Here is a 23,225-nt window from a genome sequence, read left to right as displayed (position 1 = left end):
TAATTAAGTTAACTGATTTGTTACAATATTGTTAAACAACATTGTTTGTTAAACATTGTATTGTCAAACAATATTGTTAAAAAGAATAAATTTATAAACGACGCGTTTATTTTAACAATTTTGAATGAATGAAAATTTATTTCACTTTTTGAATTCATGAATACTATTACGCCTTTTAAAATGCATAAATTTTCTAGTTTCGCAATTAAAATAGTTATGTGTTACTATTTAAATTAAGTAACCGGCCAGCATCTTAGCTTTTAAGTAAGCATATAAAACGCTACATCTAAAAAGATCATAATTAACTTATGATATATTATTTGTATCCACACATTCGATTTGTATTCAAACAAATAGAAATGGCGGGAAAAATATTCAGAGAGCGCATTGATTTTTTTTTTCCAAATTGCCAGTTACTACATGTTGTCAATATGCCAGCGCGGATGCGATTGAATTAATACAATGTCGTTAATTTAAAATTAGGAATACTCTTTTGGTACATTTCTACGTAAAATTAGCAAGCAATTTTATTTGCTTTTCAAAGTTCAACTTATGGCAGTATATGACGTTTCCCATGACTGACTTTTTTTTAAATTTTCAAGTATTTGGGGCCATACTGTAATTTTCAAAACTGAATTAGGCAGGTAGTACTTATTGAAAATTGCACTCCCATGAATTTTTTAGAATATTTATTGAGATTTAGATATCAACTCTAATACGTTTAGCATTTATCTGATATAACAGTTTTATTACGTTAATAAATTAAAATAATAAAATGTTAGAAATAAAGTTATCTTTTTTTTTTTTAAACGAATGATATTTCTATGTCTAATTTCTTTTTTTATCAGCCAACTTACCATGAATCCAAAACTTTGAAATCAAATGAAATAAATTTTAAATGATAAAAAAGTTATTAAGAGTATTTATGCCTTTCATGGTAAGCAAGCTGTGTAATAAGGGGTAAAGACATGGGTTTATTCAAGAGACAACACTATATATATTATACATGATGAAATGAAAATCCTCGCATCCTTTTAATATTGTTCTAATAGCGAAATTGATTAATTTCCAAAAAAAATATAGGTTGATAAACTACAAAATCCCATATTTGGAGATGGGACATAAGTTATGGGAGTACCAAAATTAGGGGGTGACTAATACATAGCAATATCTGTACACTGTATTTACAATATCTAAATATTAGTCCAATAACGAATATATTAAATAAAAATTATCTAATATTTATTATTTTATTTTTTATTTATTTCATATATTTATCATTTATAAAAATAATAAATACAGTAAATTTTAATGTGAAGTAATACAAAATGCTGCCTTATTGTCGCAGCATATAAATCGCATCGCATCTTATAAAACGAAGAACCTGATCGAAAGAATATAGATATCAGAGCAGTATCTATATCGACAAAGCTCAATCAAAATTGATCGTTTATCGGATCATTTTTGGGAAATTATCAGATTTACTGATTACAACAATATCTTAAAAGGATGCTTACCATTTGATTTCGTCATTACAGGCTCCATTACACAATTATTCAATCAAGTACACAAGCATCACCGCTATCAATTAGCAAGGCACGTAAATTCTATTTTATTTTGAACAAATTGCATCACCAATTCAAGCCCACATAGTGTAAATACTATAACGGTTAATACACATGATCATAAAAAAAAACATATTTCAGTTTTTTTTATACATATATATGGCGTTAAAAATTACGCAAATAATTGAAAACAATGTAGCATTTTTTAATTTAACATATAAAAATGTTCACATTATGCTTTTGTTAAATACAAATATGTATACAGAAAATAAGGTTGTATGGCTTTGTGCCTTTGCTATTCTTATTGCGAACAAACATATTCTTAATTCATTGTTCTTTTTTCAAATTTTCTACCTTTTTTTAACATTTCTTAATCATTAAAAATTTGTATTCTTTTTTTGAAATTTTCTTCATGATTTTTATTTTTGATACAGAGCAGTCTCAATATACTTGTAAAATATTTTTTAATACCATATATATGTGTATTAAAACAAACATTATCTAGTTAACAGATGCTAACATTTGCCTTATAGTAACATGCTATTCTGATTTAACAAACGTGTGCATTGGCAACCTTCATTATTGTCCACATTTTTAAACGAAATATAAGGAGCTGGCATATATATTAAAAAAAAGACCTATTAATAACACTCAAGACAATCAAAAAGTAACTTTATGTGACTACAATAAAATTCAATATTTTCGATATCCAATAAACCTCTAAACTAGCATTATAAAAAAGTCAATAAATAATATAATATGCTGTCTCGTCTTAAACAATCAGCCTAAATACTAATAAATAATTGTATATTTTCGCTCATGTATTATTGTGGAGTAAGACAATAAAAAATTATCGAATTTCATACTCGTGATTCGTGTCGTTTGAATTTACCAATTTTAAATAAAGAACACATATAATTTAAAATTGTGTTCTACAAAAAAAACCGACTTCAATTGTGCCAAAATCAATAACTTTGATTTTAAACGAAACTACTGAATCAATGTTGTTAAAATTTCTGTGGGACCAATTTGTTAATGTAATTATACACTTTTAAATACAAATCGATTAACAACTAATGGAGTTATGAGGTAACAAACATAAAAAAAGCGAATGAAAATGAGAACCTCTTTTTTTGAAGTCGGTTGAAAATAAGACCATTATATGTTACAATTATGATTATCAAACAAAATAAAGCCTTTTGCGTAAAATGCGGAAGCATGTCTTTTAAACTTATTGTTACTTACTGTCTTATTATTCACGACAATTTCTCATGTTCCATTTTAGAATTTTGTTATGATTTGAACTTCGTTTCATAATGGCGTCCTACCACAAAATGGCCGCCGGTCACAAAATGGCGGCAATCGATACTGGTGGCCGTGTCGCTTATTATCCACGAATGTGGATTATTTAATTATTATGCAATAAATATGTCTCGTATCGTTCAGTCTTCTTTTTTAGCTTCCCCGGATTTCGGCTCCTCCTCCGCCGAGGTGGGCCGATCCGATTCACCCCCTGAACCTAAAAATTAAAAGTATAAAATCAACAACATTATTAATTAATTGACTTACTAATATAAGAAAATGGTAACTAGACGATGTCTGTAGGGGACATTTAAGAAAATTTGATATCTTATTTTTTATTTTTTTTTTTATTTATTTATGCTTTATTGACCACATTACAAAAAAATGTCTGGTACAAAAGGCGGACTTAATACTATATAGCATTCTCTCCCAGTCAACCTTTGGCAAAACAGAAATTTTAATATGCGGTGAAAAAAATTACAACACATACAATAGAGATTATATAAATATACATACATGAATATATTAAACAAATATTACATAAATATACAAATATGTAATAAAAATACATATATACAAATATAAATATACATATATAAATATACCTACTTATAGATTATATACGATAACACAAATAAACAACGATAGAGATCAAAAGTGATGATGATGAAGGTGAACTGCTTTCACAGTTTTTTCCAAAGATATTCGTAGACTTTTCTCTTAAAAATAAATTTGTTAGAAATTTGTCTTATGTCCATGGGTAGCGCATTCCGGAGTCGTGAGGCCTCAAGAGTAAAGGAATTGGAAACAAAAGCAGAACGATGTAGAGGAATAGAGAGAACAAGAGAGTCGTTAGAACGAAGTGAGAATCACAGAGATATTTGAATCTACATTTCTTATTGGTCTTATTGTGAATAGAAGATAAAAATAAAATTTTTGTTTGTATGTCTGTATTTTTATATCACCATCACGGGGAAAACTATTGAATGCGATTGCACAGTTGTGCTCCTGAAGGTCCAACTAAAGTCTGGTGTATTTTTCACCTTGATACGCCATCTAGAAGTGATAATCTACTTCTAAACACCACGCGTACAAACTAGTTCTAAATATTCTTTCTATATTGAAGGATTAGGTTCAGCAGTGGACAGTAAAACTGATATGATGATGTGCAAATAAAATAAAATTTACCGCCAAATGTTGGGATACCATTTTTCTTTTCGTCTTCACTGTCGCTTCCAGAACTCGCTATGGACGAGTCATCGCCTGACAAACAAACAAAAACAATAATATAATAATAATACTTGGATGCTTAGAACTTGCCGTGTGTTTTCGGCATAGAATGAACCGCTCTTCCTTTCCCGTGGATGTTGTAAGAGGCGACTAAGGGAACTTAATAGTTGAGCGAGGGCCAGCAGCGTCCCTCTTAAAACATTACCAAAGCTAACTACCGTTACCGGGCCATCTGCTAAACGTGACAACTGCTGGAACCCACCCCCCTCTTATGGGGGAAGCTGGATAAGGTATTGTGACTTCTTACGTCACGTTCCACGAACACAGACAAATATATGAAACAACTACCTTATTAGGTACCTCATTTTTTTTATGTAACTTAGAATGGCAAACAAGCTGACGGCCCACCTGATGGAAAGCGGAAACCATCGCCCATAGACATGAGCAGTACCATGGACATAACAGAATATACTGTTTCGCCCTTGATACCCCCCATCATTACCAGTATCAAAAAAGATACCCCCCATCATTACCAGTATCAAAAAAGATACCCCCCATGCGTTGCCATTCCTGAGAACTCAGGTGTTATTCCTCTGTACCCTGTAAATTCACGCCATATCCCACCCTTCAAACCGAAACACAGCCATGCAAACATAACTGCTTTACGGTTGAAACACTTATATCGCATTTTAGCACATAGCAGTTAATATAAAACGACATTGTAACTAGCTAAGAGGAGAGAATCCACCATGTAACTCTGAAGTACACTATCATCCATTAAAAAAGCCCCTATGAGGTCAATCTTCTCTTAGAAACCATCGTAGTTAATTCTAGTTGATCTGCATTCATCCTCATCTCTCATCTTTCACTGGTGCCTCGCCAGTGTGTACTGATACTCGGCTTCTCTACTCTCTGCTTTGACCTTCAATATAAAAACTATAACACGCAGTTCTAAAACATTTGCACTCTGCGTTTATAAGAACAATACATCGTATTATAACCCGCTAATCCGTATGTGTCGTACTTTTAATGAATTTTCAGCTAAATGTCCTCAAATTAATATCTTCAACTCACGTCTAAACACCTTCAAAAGTATTTTACAATGAGCCATCAAGTCTCTTTGACACGTCCATATCTTTATGTATTTTTATTATTTGCATGTACTTCACTGTTATTTACCAAATTCATATGCTTTCTTTATATAACTTTATAATTTAACATTGTTTGCCGACTGCTTCAACCATGCTGTGTGTACACGTGTCTGGGTCTCAATTTGGTTCAAACTATTATCTTTATATAAATGTTTATAATGTTATTGATTGTAACCTGTTGTGTATACCTTTAATAAATAAAATAAAAAAAAAATAAGATACTGCAGGCGGGGTTCCCATTCCATTATCACCTGTTACAATAAAAACGCATGTAGTTGTCAGGCGGGGCGTATGCTTACCGGGCAGGGCTAGCGCGCGCGGGGCAGGCAGGGCGCGGGCGGGCGACAGCTGCGGCGCGGCTGGCCGCTGCTTACGCGCCGGGTTCAGCTTCCCGCAGTACGCGCAGATGTACGACACGTATTCGAACTCCTCTACCATCGCCATGCCTGTTCACGACATTATATCTTATTTACTACCGTTTACCCATAAATTTTTTTTTTATGGGTGATAATAGTATGGTAACCCCGCCTGCGCTAACGGGATACGTTGGCGGAGCACCAGTGAAGGGTGATAGATGAGAATGAAAACAGGCCAGTTAGCCCATCATGATGAATTCATCAGGAATTAACCATGATAGTTTCCAGGGAGAACCGTGAGGAGGTCGACCTGGTTGGGTATATTGCTTGCAATGGGATTCTCAGTCTCCATTACTAACAATCCCTTTCCCCTCTCTACCCACTAATTAGAAGGTATAACATACACTAGTCTTCAACCAATTTCAAAAAGGAGGAGAACTATGACAACAACATTCCAAACTTAGCAGGAGAATTAAATGAAAGGTCAAATTAAAAGAATTTGGAAAGAAATCTATTTGAATAAGAATTATTTCTATTCTATGATGTAATGTTTATAAATAAACTTCCTACGTAACGTCTTATACTCATGTAAGGATCAGCTAAACTGTTGCACGTCGACCCGTTGGGATCTTTTGTTGGGATCTTTTGTTGGGATCTTTTGTTGGGATCTTTAGGGCAAAGGGAAGCCCTTTGCCCTACATTACCCTTTCAAAGATCCAATTTATTACTTTTACGATATACCGCAGTTTAAGATATCCAAAGTCTGTTGGTTTTAGGTTGGGTTTGGATAATCTGTTCCCAGTATACTCATACACATACTTGCCAACGAATCACAACTGCACATCAAGTGTTCCGTGAATTCCGATTCCTTACTGCACAATTTGCACGTGTACGAGGGCAGGACCCTACTTGTATAATAGTATATGCCTTATTGGCATTTGACTTGTTAAGGCACACATTTTAAGTTTGCCTATTATCTGCCTCCACTGTGGATGAGTTTATCCCATCGTTTAGCATTGCTGTTTAAGATTTTTTTAAATTGCTTGAGATCTTTCAATTCTATCCAATCTTTTTGCTGCTTTGTTCTCGCATATTCCTCAAGGTATAAGATAGAATGGTCCACCCCTTCCTATTTCATGGGTGTCGTAAGAGACGACTAAGGAAACTTAATTCTAGAAGAATGAGCAGCAAGATCCCTCTTAAAAAATCACCAAATATCTAAGCCTGTCTGCCAAGTGTGGCAACTACTAGCAGAACACCCCTTATAGGGAAAACCTTTGTTCAGCAACAAATGGTTCAGGACCTATCATTTTTAATACTGAACCCCTTATGGCCAACTCATCGGCTTTTTCACCGCCTCTAATCCATAGGGATTAGGGACATATAGATGTCCAGGGACCCATATCAAACTAATTCTATTACGCCTACCTGAATTATTTAAGTTAATTAAGTAACTGGCAAGTCTTCCCCAATTATAAATTGTCATACAGGGGGGAAAGGGATTGTTAGCAATGGAATTTGACAGCCCCATTGCTATCAATATGCCCTATTAGGTCGACCTTCATGTGGTTCCTCCCGGAAACCATCGTGAACAATTCTTGTTGAATTCGTCACGATGGGCTAACTGACCTGCTTCATTTTCACCTATCATCATTCACTGGTACCCCGCTGGTGTATGCCGATGGCGCGGGTGGGGTTGCCATACCATGATCACCCATTAAAAAAATACTGTCATACGGAACGACACTGTTCCTTATGGCAGTCTATGGAGGATGTCTATATTCAGTAGTGGACAAATAACGTCTGGCATGGTGATGATGATGATGATGAGTTATTTAAGTTAACAAACTTACCATTATGCGAGTTGCACTCGGAGCATATAAGCGCCATGCGGTGGTTAGGCCCGTCCTTTAGCAGGTAGTCGACCACTTTGTCCAACGCTGACCGGTTCTTGTCCAGAAGCGGCCGCGGCAGTTGGTCAGACTGGGAACAAATGTAATTTGTTGTGAGACAAATTTAAATTGTTTTTTTTTTTATACAACTTAGAATGGCAAACAAGCTGACGGACCACCTGATGGAAAGTGGTAACCGTCGCCTACAGACATGAGCAGTGCCATTGACATAACAGAGTATACTGTTTCGCTCATGATACCCCCCATGCGTTGCCATTCCTGAAGACTCAGATGTTATTCCTCTATACCCTGTAACTGCCATTGCCACTGCCATATCCCACCCTTCAAACCGAAACACAGCCATGCAAACATAACCGCTTTACGGTTGAAACACGAATGGGAACCCAAGCAAACAACTTTTGTACAAAGTCTCCCTCTGGTAATAATTGATTTCAACATATGGTCAAACTAAGTATATGGTACGATACAATACGTTACAGGGGCGGGAGGGGGGTCGAACAAGGCGCTGTTTAACCAAATATTTCGGAATAGAATAGATGGAATGCATAATTCACATAGTGTGTTGCTCGTTGTATTTATGACGTTGCCAATGCGTTAGAAAGGGATAGACATATAAAAACGCGTCTGCCTTTTGACTAGTCCGTAGTAGTCGAATTCATCAAGAATTACGTCACTTCGTTTTAGTGACCGTATAACCCTACCAAATTCAGATACAACCTGCTTGCATACTTTCTACATAAACTGTGTCGAATACATAATCTAGTAATGAAAATGAACAAAAATTTTACATATACATTTTCTATACACTAGCCTGCTAGGAATTGAAAATAATAGCAACTGATGGTGTATCTTTCGTCCTCTTTTTACAAATTATTCTTATTTGCATAAGAAGAAAGGAGGCAACCATATGATTTACAGTTTTTATTTTATAATTCCTTCTATGTAATTCCTTGTATTAAGTGTATAGCATTGTTTTTTTTTTATTTAAATAAAAAACTAGGGAATTAGAACCTCTCAAGTTGGCAACCTTTTTCTTTCTCGTTCCACGGAGAATCCCTCGACTGTATCGTACGTAATTTTTATTTCTTTGCCAATATTCGTTAGTGTTGTGACTCTTAGATAAAAATGGTCATTTGGATGTTACGTGACGTTTAGAGAGGGGCGGGAAAATGTGTACAGAAAAATATTACGGTATAACATGGTGATACTTGAGGATGGTGATGATAATTTAACTCACCCTAAGTCTGGGCCCCTTGTACACCGCTGATGTATTGTTCAAGGCGACCACGTTCATATTATTGCTGATTGGTGTTGATGACTGTAGAGCCAGCTGCCGCTGCCTCAGCTGGCCAGGAGTCGCTGGAAGTAAACAAAATGTAAATTATTACCACTTCCCATTAGGTGGGCTATCAGTTTTTTAGTCATTCTAAGGTGAATAAAAAAATTGTTTATCGTGTCATGTGGTGGGGGGGGGGGAGAGGATTGTTAGTAATGGGAACTATCAACCCCATTATTACCAATATACCTTATCAGGTCGACCTTCACGTGGCTCTACCTAAGCACCACCGTAGTTAATTTTCGTTGAATACGACACGATGGGCCAACTGACCTACTTCCATCCTCACCTATCATCCCTCACTGGTGCCCCGCCAGCGTATAACGTTAGCGCAGGCGGGGCTACTATTCTACTATCATCCATTAAAAAAGACCTCCATGGAGTAGTTGCGAGCACATTGCTTAGCGTAAATAAGGTCCCTGGTTCGATTCCCAGTCGGGCCTATTTATAAAACGGATTTTTCTGAATTATCTCAGGTCTGCGAGTTCTGGTGGCCCCAGATGTTGGTTGCCTGGTATATAATAACGATGTATATCCTAATTTGACGGCCAGGCGTTTGGTGTGTTTTTGGGGCATTTATTAGCTACATAGTCACAAAAACAATCGGACGAATTGAGAAACTCCTCCTCTGGGAAATTAATTAATACATATAATACAATCGTAACTGGCCGCTGTCTGTACCTGGAAGATATATAAGAAAAACTATTATAGAAGGGCTTTAGGAACGCAATAAAACCCAAAACAATTATTTTTAGAATTTTTGTGTTTCTCTGCACGTTTATGCAAGCTAACCTCAGAAAAGGCTTAACCGATTTGAATGCGGTTTTTATTAATGTATTACGGTTTTCTCCACTTGGCATTTATTGTTTGTTTTATTTCAAAGTTATAAAAAAGTTATATCAATCTAAAGAATCACATATACAATGCTATAAAATAACCGAACCGTTGAATTGGCTGAAACTTTATGAAGGTATTAGGTACGTAATTATCATTTAAGTATATAATACAATATAAGAACGGATTCATGAAGAGTTCCAATGGGATTGATATAAGGGAACTACATAGAAGCGAGCAACGCCGCGGGAAACGGCTAGTCAATTAATAAAAACGTGCGTTACCTGTCAAAATCCAAACATAAATAAACAATTCTACATAATTGTCATGATTATTTAAAATGAGTTTTTAATAGCGATAACATATGTGATAAGATTATTGATAATCTATCAATTGAGTTTTGGAATTTGACGGTTCAAATGTATTTGGAAACTTAGGAGGCACAATACGAATCAATTAAACATCAAATTTATTCCTATATTCATAATTAGTAAGAGACTACAGCATGGGGTTCTTCAAAAGGGGGGTAAAGAGTTTATTCTGGCTCGGCAACGCGCGCGTAATACCTCTGGTATTGCAGCCGTTCATAGGCTCCGGTAACCGCTAACCATCAGGTAGGCTGTATGCTTGTTTGCCACTTCAGTGGTATAAACAGAAAGTACTACCTTTTTGCCCCTTACTTCGTATGCGTGGATTTGAGAAGTAGGAAAGCCAATTAAATAGGCCACTGTATATGGCGTATCAAAATAAATCATACACCAGATTTTAAGTTCAGAAACACAATTGTGAAAATCGCATTCAGCACTGCACCAGTTTGGTGCAGTTTTTGCGCGATGCCGGAACTAACAAACATAAAGACAGACAAAATTATTGTTTTGACTTCTATTGCTTCTGTATCTCATAATACCTTATATTTTTCAACCGACTTCAAAAAAAGGAAGTTCTCAATTCTTTCTTATTTTTATGTTTGTTACCTCATAACTCAGTGAGTTCGTACCTTATAATATTACATCTATATCATCATTATTCTCATATCAGCCCTCAACTGTCCACTGAACTTAAGCCTAACAAAGCCTGGGTTTTGCTAGTAGTTGTCATATTGGCAGGCAAGTTACTGAAGTGCTGAACATAGGCAACATAAGCCTGTCCCCATAAGGGGGTTTTGTCAGTAGTTGTCCATATCGACTACAGAGAACTAAAAAATCGAAAAGCAAAAGGAAATGACCGTTATTATTGATGCATATGTATTACATAATTGTAGGTACTCGTTAGTTAGTTGAATTTAATTCGTTCGAACCGCTTTGCAATCCTATTAACTTTATAAATGCGCAAGTTTGTAAGAATAGGTGTTTGTTACTCTATCACGCAAAAACTACTAAACCGCTTGGCAGGCGGGTTGGTAACCACAGTTAAGCTTTGGAAATGTTTTATGGACGCCGCTGCCCATACTTCGCCCTCCTTAGTCGCCTCTTACGACACCCACGGGAAAGAAAAGGGTGGCCTATTTTATGCCGGGACCATACAGGAATTACATCAATATACCACTGTTCAAACCGTGATAACCATGCAAATACAAGTGCTTGGCAGCAGAAATACCAATTAGATAAAGGTATCCATGCGGAGAATTTTTCACAATACTCTATGGCTAGTGTATTAGTAAACTTGTCAAATACGTAAGCGACACTTCTTCAGGACGACAAACGTAATTGGGTTGGTATATTAAGCAGGCAAAATTGCAAAATCCCCAGACGCATTTGGGGTGGTACATTAAATATTAAACAATGGCAAATTTTTAAAATCCCATTGTACTATGGGCTCATACCATACTAGCTTATCGCTCACATCGTATGCGTGGATTTTAGAAACAGGAAAAACAATGAAATAAACTACTCCATAGATTGACCATCGCCGTGAAATATATTTTAATTTAGTCATTCAGGAATACAGTTGTGAAAATCGCATCCATACTGTGATTTTTCACAAGCGCTATTTGTAACAGTTTTAGGGAAATAACAGTTTCAACGTATGATTTTGCATTACAAATATAATATCACATGCTACTAGGAAATATTTCAAAGTTACCTCAAGGTATCGCGTTCTAGTCACAGCTGAGTAGCACTACGCACGTATTTGACAGGTTATATATTTTTTTTTTTCTAAGGTTAATATGTAGATATGTACAAGGACACTACCTGGGAGTGGCGAACTAGGGGTATTACCGGGTACGTTGAGGCTCGGCGCGAACGGTTTGATAGCTTTCGTCTGTTCCTCTGGGCTTCCATACTGGTCTAGAATTTTCTTCGCGACCTGCAAATATTTTCTATATGAGATATATTTTTTTAAATCCAATTTCAAACTTTGACGAAATCTGGGACGCAATGGTAGGGGCGTTGCCTTGCCAAAATGGGGTCCAGGGTTCGATTTCAATAGCAGATTTACTTTTGAATCTAATATGATATCAATCCAATCTATTGCAAATAACAATTTTGTGCTACACTCATGAAAAAACAAGAATTAGGTTAGAACTGGGATCGGTTTTCAATAGTTTGCATTGGCAAGTTGCACTAATATACGTCTATTAGAACAATGTGGAACTATTATGTCGCTATGTTGCAATCCGAGAGTGCGATACGTCTTAACCCTTTGCACTCGAGGCCTTTTTCGCTTGCAATATAAGCAGAGCCTAGTCCACGAAAGTACTTCCGAGAAAACTATCTTATCGCATATTGTAAATAAGGAGATCCAGTTACAAAAGACCATAGCGTCGTAGCAGCGTAGTTCGATTTAAAGTTTTAAAACACTCGGGCGCCGCAGCAGCGCCGCTCGAGTTGCCACTTCGAATCGGCCGGGCGCCCACCTGATGGATTCCAATATTGAACTATTGGAATTAATTTCCAGAGTAACACCACAAGTCAATGTAGGACACGAAATTTTCTATATTGGCTATGAGTGAAGTTCTGAGTGGACGCCCGCATATTTGTTGCCCTGTTCCTCATAATACAGCTAAAAGGCTCGGCAATTGTTATGTTTGTATAGCATTAAAAAGAATTGACAGAATTATATAACACGAAGGGTTGTTTATTGTTGCGTTGCTGACATTTTAAATATTTGTGGGCACGAAAATATAAAATACGTAAATATAAAATCTTTAGAAAAAATATTTACGCTTATTTTTATGCTTTATCCAAGCAGTAATTACTATTTCTTATCTTCGTGGAAAATATAGTAAACATTATGTCTGTAAGTATATTTGTTATTTATATATATATTTATTTGTGTATATATACCGCATTCGAGTATTGTAACACTGTCCTAAGGTTGACTGGGAGAGAATGCTTTTAGCATTAAACCCGCCTTGTATACAGGTATAAATGAATATATAAATAAAATAAATATAGACTAATTGATATAGCTTTAAAAAAACTTCGATACCTTGTACGTTTCAGTGTTCATGACCTCTTCTAGAATCTTCTTCTTCTCCGCCTTCATCTGTGTTAGTTTCATTCTGTTCTTGACTATCGATCGTTTATAATACCACCGTATGGTAGACCGGAGAAATATTGCTCTGCGGACAAATTATTAATATTTAATCATTTAAAGCATTGCCGTGTGGTCCCGGCATAGAATGGACCATCCCTTCCCTTTCGGTGGTTGTCGTAAAGGAAACTAAGGGAACTTAATGGTCAAGGGGTGGACAGCAGCGTCCCTCTTAAAATATCACCAAAGTCTATCTGCGGTTGCCAACCCGCCTACCAAGTGTAGCAACTACTGGCAAAGCCCCTTACCAGGAAGAGGTATATATTCAGCAATAGACAGTTAACTGCCGATATAATGATGAAGAAGTATCATCACATAATATACGTGCAAATAAAAAATATTATTATTATGTCCATCTTCCATCCATTATAAAGCAACTTCTAAAAGTTGCTTTAAAATGGACATAAAATATAAAGGATTCCTTTTTTGAAAACGATAAAAAAGTAAACAAGTATAAGTAGGCGACGGTTACCACTTTCCATCAGGTGGGCCGTCAGCTTGTTTGCCATTCTAAGTTGCATAGAAAAAGTATATAAAACTTACACAATAGGGAAAACGACGAACGGCGAGGCGTACATAACCGAATGCACCCAGTGCTGCCCTCTGCCCATGTAGACGTAATAGTACAAAATCAGGAAGAGAACGTAAAGGCCGACAGAGTACGCGTTCACGTAGTTATTGAGACGTTTCTGTGTCTCCATATAAGACAAATCGTCCTCCTCGATGCTTCTTATCTGCATTTCAAGTTTCTCTAATATTTCTGATGTTGTTTTCTTGCGCTGTAACAAAACAATAAGTTATGGTCTTCATTCTAAAAAAAAAAATATACCACTGAGATGGCAATAAACATATGGCTAACCTAAACCTGATGATAAACGACAATCCCTTTCCCCCCATCAGGCCATTCTAAGTTGCATAAAAAAACTTGTGTAAGTTTAGTGATATACAATATTAAGTTATCATCGAACTAACACCTATATACAGGGGGAAAAGGGATTGTTAGTAATGGAGACTGAGAATCCTATTGCTAGCAATATACTATGAATATATATATATATACTGTGAATACCTATAATAGGCATGTGCATTAATATTGTATTGTATTTAATGTTGTTATACCTATATGTTATAATGCAATATGCTGTTGGTGTTCCATAAATAAATAAATAAATAAATAAATATACCCAACCAGGTCGACCTCCTCGCGGTTCTCCCTGGAAACTATCATGGTTAATTCCTGATGAATTCATCATGATGGGCTAACTGGCCTGTTTTCATTCTCATCTATCACCCTTCACTGGTGCTCCGCCAGCTTATCCCGTTAGCGCAGGAGGGGTTACCATACCATTTTCACCCATAAAAAAAAAACACCTATATACATACAAACAATACAACACCTACATACCATGTTTTTCGCAAATAAATAATAATCATTCATTCGAATCATTCTAAGATGTTTCGTAAAAAGTTGAACAGTTTTAAAATGCTTTTTAAACAGACTTATTAATAAATGATAATGAAATAGTTACCCCAGCCTGCGCTATCGGTATACGCTGGCGGAGCACCAGTGAGATTATGATAAGTGAGTACAAAAAGGTCAGTTGGACAATCATGACAAATTTAAAAAGAATTAATGCGACGAATGAATGAATTGTTTTCTACGAAGACCGCGTGGAGGTCGACCTGACAGGGTAACTTGCAATAGGACCGCTAGTCTACTAACAATTCCTTCCCCCAATGACAAAATTATTACGGAAACAATACAGAAAAAAAAATTATATACTACAAAAAGAATACTTTGAATCGCTTCAGTATTGGAATAAAAATATCACACGATAGAACAAAACAATACATACGAATTGAGAAACCGCTCCATTCTGAAGTCCCTTAAAAACCGAAATCTGTCAAGTACTAACTTCTTGTATTCTCATACTTAATTCCATAAATAAGAAAAAAACATTATTTCCTTCGAAAACGTAATAATGTCTGAGTTCCACAAATTCCGAACTGCCGATGTAATATGTTCATTAAAAAAAACGGATACACTTACATAATATGTTTATTGAAAAAAAAAACGGATAAATTGAGAATCTACTCCTTTAGAAAGTCTTTTAAAAACTCCATTTGAATACTAGCATAGAATGGAATAAACAAGGAAAACCTAAAAAAATACCATAAACTTGATAATGATGGTTTAATTTTAACCTTGTGCCTTCGTTTTACGGGTTAAGTTAACCGCAAACTTGTTTCGTCACGGTCTACTTAATGCAGACGAGACTTTCAAATTTGAAGAAAAATTACATTGTAGTTAATATGTATGGTTTTTTTTTTTTTTATAATAATTCAATTCTTGTTGTGGGAATGTCTCAAATATAATTTAAATCATGTTATCTTCATATCAGCCATTGACTGTCCACTGCTGAACAAAGACCTCCCTTAAAAAGGGGAATTTTACCAGTAGTTCCTACGCTTGGGTTGGTTTTTTTTTTAATGTGTGATAATGAAATGGTAACCCCACCCGCGCTATCGGTATACACCGGCGGGGCACCAGTGAAGGATGATAGGTGAGGATGAAGCCGGTCAGTCAGCCCATCGTGACGAATTCAACAAGAATTGTTCACGATGGTTTCCAGGGGGAACCACGTGGAGGTCGACTTAATAGGGCATATTGCTAGCAATGGGGCTGTCCAACTCCATTGCCAACGATCCCTTTCTCCCCGCTTGGGTTGGGTTTGACAACGACAGTTCTGTTCATGTCTCGACTATTAAATTCTCTTAGTCACCTCTTACGACAACCACAGGAAAGGAGTTGCCCATTCTATGCCGGGACCAAACACCGTAATTTAAATACTTATAATGGAATCAACACTGGGATGAAAAAAATATATAGGAACAGAGTACTTTATTTTTGAAATCACCTAAAAAAAAATTTCTTGCTAATATAACAAAATTGAAGACCTATGTTCAGCAGTGGATAGAAAATGGCCGAGATGATGATGATGATGATGATGATAACAAAATTGTGACGACTTTATATTTGTACATATGAGATATTTAAGAAAAAATTATATATAAGTGAAACAGAAGTCCAAATAATATTTTTTCAAAAATTAATTTGTAAGTTTGCTCCGGCATAACGCAAAAATCACTGCACCATATTGGATGCAGTTTTTTTTTCAGATATGCAGGTCTAAATTTATTTTATACCATAAAAGTGGTAAACAAGCATACAACCCATCTGATGGTAAACGGTTAATGTAGCCTATGGATGCCTGCAACAACTTAAACAATGACGTATCAAAATAAAATATACAATTTAAACTTTGTTGTATGTCTTATTTAAATATGTCCTATACAAGTGGGCTATTTTAGTTTAATTTAATACTACTGAAATACGGATATACTATGTAGCGGGTAAAAAGCTAATTCCATATCACAGATAGATACTCTTTATTGTTTCCTCCATAAGATTACAATAGTAAATTTATTATATAATAAATACAATTACAAGAAAATATTACACTGAGAAAATGCGATAATGCTGTACATAAATACTATTATAGTTTTAAAGATTTTAAAGGCGAGATAATATTTTAAAATTATGGTCGACAAAAAAGAAATCGAGATGAATAAAGACAAAAACAATTGTTCTGATAAAAAAAAGTCATTTCTATTTCAGAACTAAACTATTGAACCGATTTTGATAAAATTTCTATGATTTTTCAATAATTTCAGATAAAAAAAAAAGAATTTTCTAAATCGGTTCAAAACTAACATAGTTATGAGGTACGAAACATAAAAAAATTACAATCGAATTGTAAACGTCGTTCTTTTCGAAGTAGTCCTTCGAAATCGGTTGAATACATTCTCATTTCTAATATTAATAAGGATATAGTCAAAAGTCGATTGCTTGGGTACCTCTTTCCCATTCGTGTTTCAACCGTGAAGCAGTTGTGTTTGCAAGGCCGTTTTTCGGTTTGAAGGGTGGGATATAGCGTAAATTTACTGGGTACAGAGGAATAGCACCTGAGTCCTCAGGAATAGCAACGCATGGGGGGTATCATGGGCGAAACAGTATACTCTGTTATGTCCATGATACTGCTCATGTCTATAGGCAACGGTTACCACTTTCCATCAGGTGGGCAGTCAGCTTGTTTGCCATTTTAAGTTGTATAAAAAATAATATAGAAGACCGCAATTAAAATGACTTTGATAGAAGATCCATCTTTATTATCAGGTACACAAGGACGTTCACGTACTGTATACATAACCACGAAATGAATATGTAACAGCTGAACTAAACCGACAATGCCAATAGGTCGATATCGAATGGCTAACAGATCAAATGGTCAGCGCCGGAATAAATTATTCAAGGATTACATTAGCCAAAACAATTGTGTGGGGATAGATGATTTGCTTGAGGTGGTTGAGCCGGGGTCATTTCCATAAAAAATATTTTTGTAATACACACTCCAAGTATAATGGTATTTTATTAACGACTGTTAATAAAAAAATGTTTTAAAAATCCAAAACCCGCAAATTAAATTGGAATGTTGCTCACACCGATAAATCAGTTTTAAAAGAATATATATAAATTTGGTAAAATTTTGTACGTTTTGTCTTAGTGTGTGTTACGTTTATACAACATAGACTGTAAGAGCTATTTACGAATAAATCGTTCTGAAATACGATATCAATGGCATGGTAGTTAAATAGACCGCTTTACTTCCACTGTTGAACATGGGCCTCGCTCATAAGGGAAGTTTTCTTAGGAGTTACCACACTGCAGGTTGGCAATAACAGGCTTTGGTGATGTTTAAAGAGGGCAGCAGCTGCCCATGTCTCGACCATTATGGTCCCATAGTCGCTTCTTACGACACTTACAGGAAAGGATGGTGTGGCTCATTCTATGCTGGGACAATACGACTCTTGATGTAATCGATTGTATCTCGGTGTAATAAAAATGTAATCAGTGAAAACGGTTCGAGATTGATCGAAATGGGATTGAACTGTAGTTTGAATGTACACATTGTTTTTTATGTAATAATATTTTACTAGATCGAGATCTAGTGCAGCGCTATAGTACGGATCCGGCCTTACCGTCCGATGGTCGCGGATTCGATTCCCAAACTACAAAATGATCAGTTTTTATGTTTGTATTGGTCTTAGTGTTTTCTATCTTAACTATTATTATAAAGAGGAAAGATTTGTTTGTTTGCTTGTAATGGATAAACTAAAAAACCGTACTAAATCAAATAAAAAATCAAAATAAAACATTTTTTGAAAATTATTTCATCAAAAGCTACATTATTAGTCAGTAACACGGACTGTTGGCACTGACACTGGACTGGCCATGTGATTCCGGCATAGTATAGGTCACCCCTTCTTTTCCTGTGGACGTCGTAAGTGACTAAGTGAGAGCGAAGGATGGGCAGCAGCATCCCTCTTAAAAGATCTCTAAAGCCTAACTACGGTTGCCAATCAACCTGCCAAGCGTGGCAACTATTGGCAAAACCCCTTCAAAGAGGAGGCTTATGTTCAGCAGTGGACAGTTAAAGGCCGATATGATGATGACGATGATGGACTTTTATATTATTTATAAAAAAAAAACTGTTCCAAACTGGGACGGGTCGCAAATTTGACTATGAAACTGGCTTAGGTTCCAACCGAAGTCGCATGCATCAACTAGTGAATAACCAGTAAATACCAGCCTAGTCATAACAAATACCTATCTATATCATTAGAGCGAACATTTCGAGAGAAAGTGAAAGTGGTCATGATTTCGCTTTATTTCTAGACCCACGCTTTGGTCGACTTTTGGAGGAGGGATAGGTACTGTACCTATCACCTTAGATAATATATCTACGTGTAAGTGAAACTCCGAACATCAATAATAAGTTCTGTTTCACAAAAAAAAAACTTAGATTTCAACCGTATCAAGACGGGGGAGGGGGGGGAAGGGATTGTTAGTAATGCGGACTACCAGTTCCATCACTAGCGATATACCCTATCTGGTCTACCTCCACGCGGGGGGACCTGGAAACCATCGTGTTGAATTCTAGGTGTATTCCTCACAATGGGCTAATTGACCTGCCTTTTTATTCTTATCTATTATCCCACACTGGTGCCCCGCCAGCGTATACCGTTAGCGCAGACCGCGTTTCCATTCCATTATCGTCCATTAAAAGAAACCATAACAAGTCTATATTGACGTAATTTTGATTTAAAAACCGAAGTACTAAACTGATTTTTTTACCAGAGGGAGACTTTGTACAAAAGTCGATTGCTTGAGTACCTCTGTCCCATTCATGTTTCAACCGTAAAGCAGTTGTGTTTGCACGGCTGTGTTTCGATTTGAAGGGTGGGATATGAATATATAAGGAATGGCAATGCATGGGGGTTATCATGGGTGAAACAGTACACTCTGTTATGTCCATGATACTGCTCATGTCTATAGGCGATGGTTACCACTTTCCATTAGACGGGCCGTCGGCTTGTTTGCCATTCTAAGTTGTATAAAAAAAATATTTTAATAATATTTCTATGATATCAATCTGAGAGTTAAATTTTCAAATAAAAGAACATTCTTCCAACACAGTTTATTAATGAGGGAGTTTTGAGGTACCAAACATAATTTGAATTGAGAATAGCCTCTTTTTTTATGTTGGTTCAAAAACTGATCCATAATCATCATTCTATATACCAAATTCGGAATAGCACAAATTAATCATGATTTTTTTTTATTATGAATCAAATATTACAACTCAGGACAGACTATATATTAGTACCCATAATAATAGGTTTTCCCATAAAATGTTATAAAAGTGAGGATGGTTCTAGAAAAACACTGACACAGAATTATATGAAGAATAAACAAATTCAAACAAAAAAGAAATTGTGAAAATTATTTAAGAATTAACGACATAATTAGATAACAATACAAAAATAATTCAGATTAATTGAGAATAAAATGACGGTTTTATTCAAAGTGTCTTAAAAATAACACAGCATCACTGAACCTTTGATGAAAGAGTTGGACTCGTAACTGCTGAGCTTATCAGTGAATATTTATGATCCATCAATCATGCAGGGCACTTGAGTCGATCTATTTTTATGCTAATAGCTTGTGGATTATCTTAACTCATGTTATAAAAATGAAAGATTTGATTATTTGTTTGTAATGTATAAAGTCAAAAACAACTTTCACTTGCTTATCCAGCCACTAATAATCTAAACCAATTAGGTATAAGGTAAATGTGAATAGGCTATTTATGGTCCTGGAAGCTCTATCATAGACCACATCATTGCTTTCCATCAGGTGAGATTGTGATAAATTGCAGGACACTTCCATGGTAAAAAAAAAAACATAAAAATACTTTTACCTATAGAAAGCTACATTATCAAGATTAACAAGGAATAACAATGAAAATATTTGGAAACTGGAAAAATATTACTTATGTTTTCTATGTTTTCCTACTGTTTTTTCTGCTTCCACAAATGTTCCTGGGTATGAAAAGACTTATGGCAAGGTCATAAAGTATTTTGATCCTCAGTATCTAATTATACAAATTATTATCAAAATAATTGTTCATACCTTTTCTATATAAATATTATAAAGAGGAAAGATTTAATTGTTTGATTTGAAAGATTTAATCTCAAAAACTACTCATTTGATTTAGATTTGATTTAGATATATAATAGAGAGCTATATTATAGTTGAATAACATTGGCCTATATATTATTTTCGAAAATTCTGTCTACCAATGCGAAGCTGGTCCAGATCATTAGTATTTTATAAAACCATTACTTTTCTTCTCTGATTAATAGTACCATAGGCATCAGTTTAAGAAAACAATGTGCTATTCTCTCATGTGACGTAATTATAAATATTAATTTCAAAAGAATACTTTTATTGACACTTCCAACATTCCAACTGGGGAGAAGAAATAGTAAAGGAGTCCTAACAGGCCTATTACTAGCAATATAAACTATCAGGTTCCCCCTGGAAACCATTATGGTTAATTCATATGAAACATGTCACATTGGGCTAATTGACCTGCTCCCTTCCTCACCTTTCATCTCTCACTAATACCAGTATATACCAATAGCACAGGCAGGGTTACCATTCCATTTACATCTATAAAAAAAAATTTCAACTAGTTGATATGTTTAGATAACAATTAATTTTACAATCAAAACTTTGTTATTTTAGTGTTAATAATGTACAGTAACATTGATAAAGTTTTAATTCATTATATAAAAGTGCCAATGTAAAAGACTAAGCAAATTAAATAGACAGTGATCAAGTCTATATAGAGCAACTAGGTACTGTTTTTTCTTAATTTGTATGAAAATCAGCTGGTACTTTGTATGTAAATGTAGTAGTTATATATTAGCGATGATTCTTTTGTTAGATATTACAAATAATATAAGTAAAGGAAACAATAATTATTGGACAAAAGGTTAATGGGAATAAATGCACTGTATGAACAATTAAAAATTAATTAATAGGTCACGACCAAAGATTTGAATTCCCGCCAAAAAGTATCTAAAATAACCATCGCAATAGATTTTGGCTAAAGTACAAAATGTATTCGACTATTTTTTTGTTTATAATACTTACTCGAAATCTTGTTAGAAATCCGAAGAACCCCATTTTTTATTCAACTCACAATAACAAATAATCGACAGGTATCCCTCGTAACACTTATTTAATTTCTGTCGATTCGGTTTCGACGTCTAAAAATAAGTTTGGCATAAATAATTGTGATGACGAATTAGATAGATCGCCGACTTTCTAACCTATAACACTTGTAGGACTTAGAAAATGTTCCTTGAACGGTAATTAGAAATTGAATCAAACACCCATAAATGTTATTAGATATAGTACACAACTTTTCTAGATCTAGCACGTCATCGAAACAAATAAAAACGCGTTCAGAAAAACATTTCGCATTCGACAAGCAAAACGACAAAAGAAATAAGTGACAGTACCAGTGTTATCAACTCAACTATAAGTTTTCGGGATTAAAATTTTTTTTATTAAAAAATTAAGATTTATTAAAAAAAAATTGCAAATTTTTTTTTATATTTTCAGTTACTTATTAAAAAAGAATTATATATTGGTAAAAAATAATTTATATATAACTTACTATTAATTTATATTTAATTTATAAAATACGGATTAACTTTTTTACTAATGCAGATTTTGTTGGTCAGAGTAAAAACAGGTTTTATATATAATTACAAATATTTTATAATAATACTAGCGGTACTGGTACATGTTTCGCTACGTATAAAATGAAATAATAAAAAAAAATTATAATTTTGACATCAAATTCATTTATTCAAACAAAAATCGCTAAAAAGCCGAAAAAAGTATACGCACACATATACATAGTATAACATTTGAACAATTCAAGACTCGCCGTTTGTATGAATGCACTCAATAATATGTTTAAAAATATAAACTTTATAAATTAGTATAATTATACTATAACGATTTTTAATATCTCCAAAATATTTTTTTTTCATAACATTTTAAATTGAAATAAATTTAGAGCCAAGGGCAATATAAATCAAAATATGTACTATAAACTGAATGAAAAGAAAGAAGGCTAGATATTACCACGAAAATGTAAATTGGCAACACTGTTGACACGGTTGACGTTGACAGTTCTTTGAAAAGCTTTTTTTTCTTAATGATTTTTATGTCTTGGGATTCTTCATACAATAATTTTTATTTTTTTGTCATCTTATAAATCTTAATTCGAACTTTATGAAGTTCAATTGTGAGTACTAAACTTTTAATCCTAAAAATCCTAATGCCATTTTCTTATTATACTAGCTGTATACCGAAGCTTTATCCGCGTGTATAGTACCCTATGTATAAGTTAGAATATAATCCGACCAGAGGAAGACTTTGTACAAAAGTCGATTGCTTGGGTACCTCTGTCCCATTCCTGTTTCAACCGTGAAGCAGTTGTGTTTGCATGGCTGTG

The 23,225-nt window shown here is 34.7% G+C and overlaps 1 protein-coding gene across 2 annotated transcripts; it reads right to left on the bottom strand.

Annotated features, from left to right (window-relative positions):
- Positions 1 to 1,918: 1,918 nt before the first annotated feature.
- LOC113513483 (endoplasmic reticulum junction formation protein lunapark-B) lies at positions 1,919 to 22,219 on the bottom strand. Of its 2 annotated transcripts, none has more exons than XM_031914406.2 (9): positions 21,848 to 22,219; positions 13,768 to 14,003; positions 13,120 to 13,252; positions 11,907 to 11,994; positions 8,755 to 8,876; positions 7,458 to 7,587; positions 5,548 to 5,694; positions 4,056 to 4,130; positions 1,919 to 3,084 (listed from the first exon to the last, which is right to left on the bottom strand). In XM_031914406.2, the coding sequence occupies exons 1-9, from the start codon at positions 21,878 to 21,880 to the stop codon at positions 3,008 to 3,010; spliced, it is 1,041 nt and encodes a 346-aa protein (XP_031770266.1). In that variant the 5' UTR covers positions 21,881 to 22,219; the 3' UTR covers positions 1,919 to 3,007. The 2 variants fall into 2 exon arrangements, with proteins under 2 accessions (XP_031770266.1, XP_031770265.1); XM_031914405.2 differs by having other exon boundaries at positions 11,880 to 11,994; positions 21,848 to 22,218.
- Between the last annotated feature and the right edge of the window lie 1,006 nt (positions 22,220 to 23,225).

The sequence above is a fragment of the Galleria mellonella genome, unplaced genomic scaffold, assembly GCF_026898425.1.
Source record: "Galleria mellonella isolate WM207_F2 unplaced genomic scaffold, CSIRO_AGI_GalMel_v1 utg424, whole genome shotgun sequence".
Lineage (NCBI taxonomy): Eukaryota > Metazoa > Arthropoda > Insecta > Lepidoptera > Pyralidae > Galleria > Galleria mellonella.
The sequence above is the reverse complement of the archived record's forward strand: the minus strand, read 5'-3'. Positions and strand labels throughout refer to the sequence as shown.

Excerpts from the sequence above, each read along its gene's own strand:
- LOC113513483 (XM_031914405.2), bottom strand. The coding sequence starts at position 21,880 with ATGGGGTTCTTCGGATTTCTAACAAGATTTCGA. Across the intron at positions 8,877-11,879 it reads CCCTAGTTCGCCACTCCCAG|CGACTCCTGGCCAGCTGAGG; the intron begins GTAGTGTCCTTG and ends GTTTACTTCCAG. Across the intron at positions 5,695-7,457 it reads CGAGTGCAACTCGCATAATG|GCATGGCGATGGTAGAGGAG; the intron begins GTAAGTTTGTTA and ends TGTCGTGAACAG.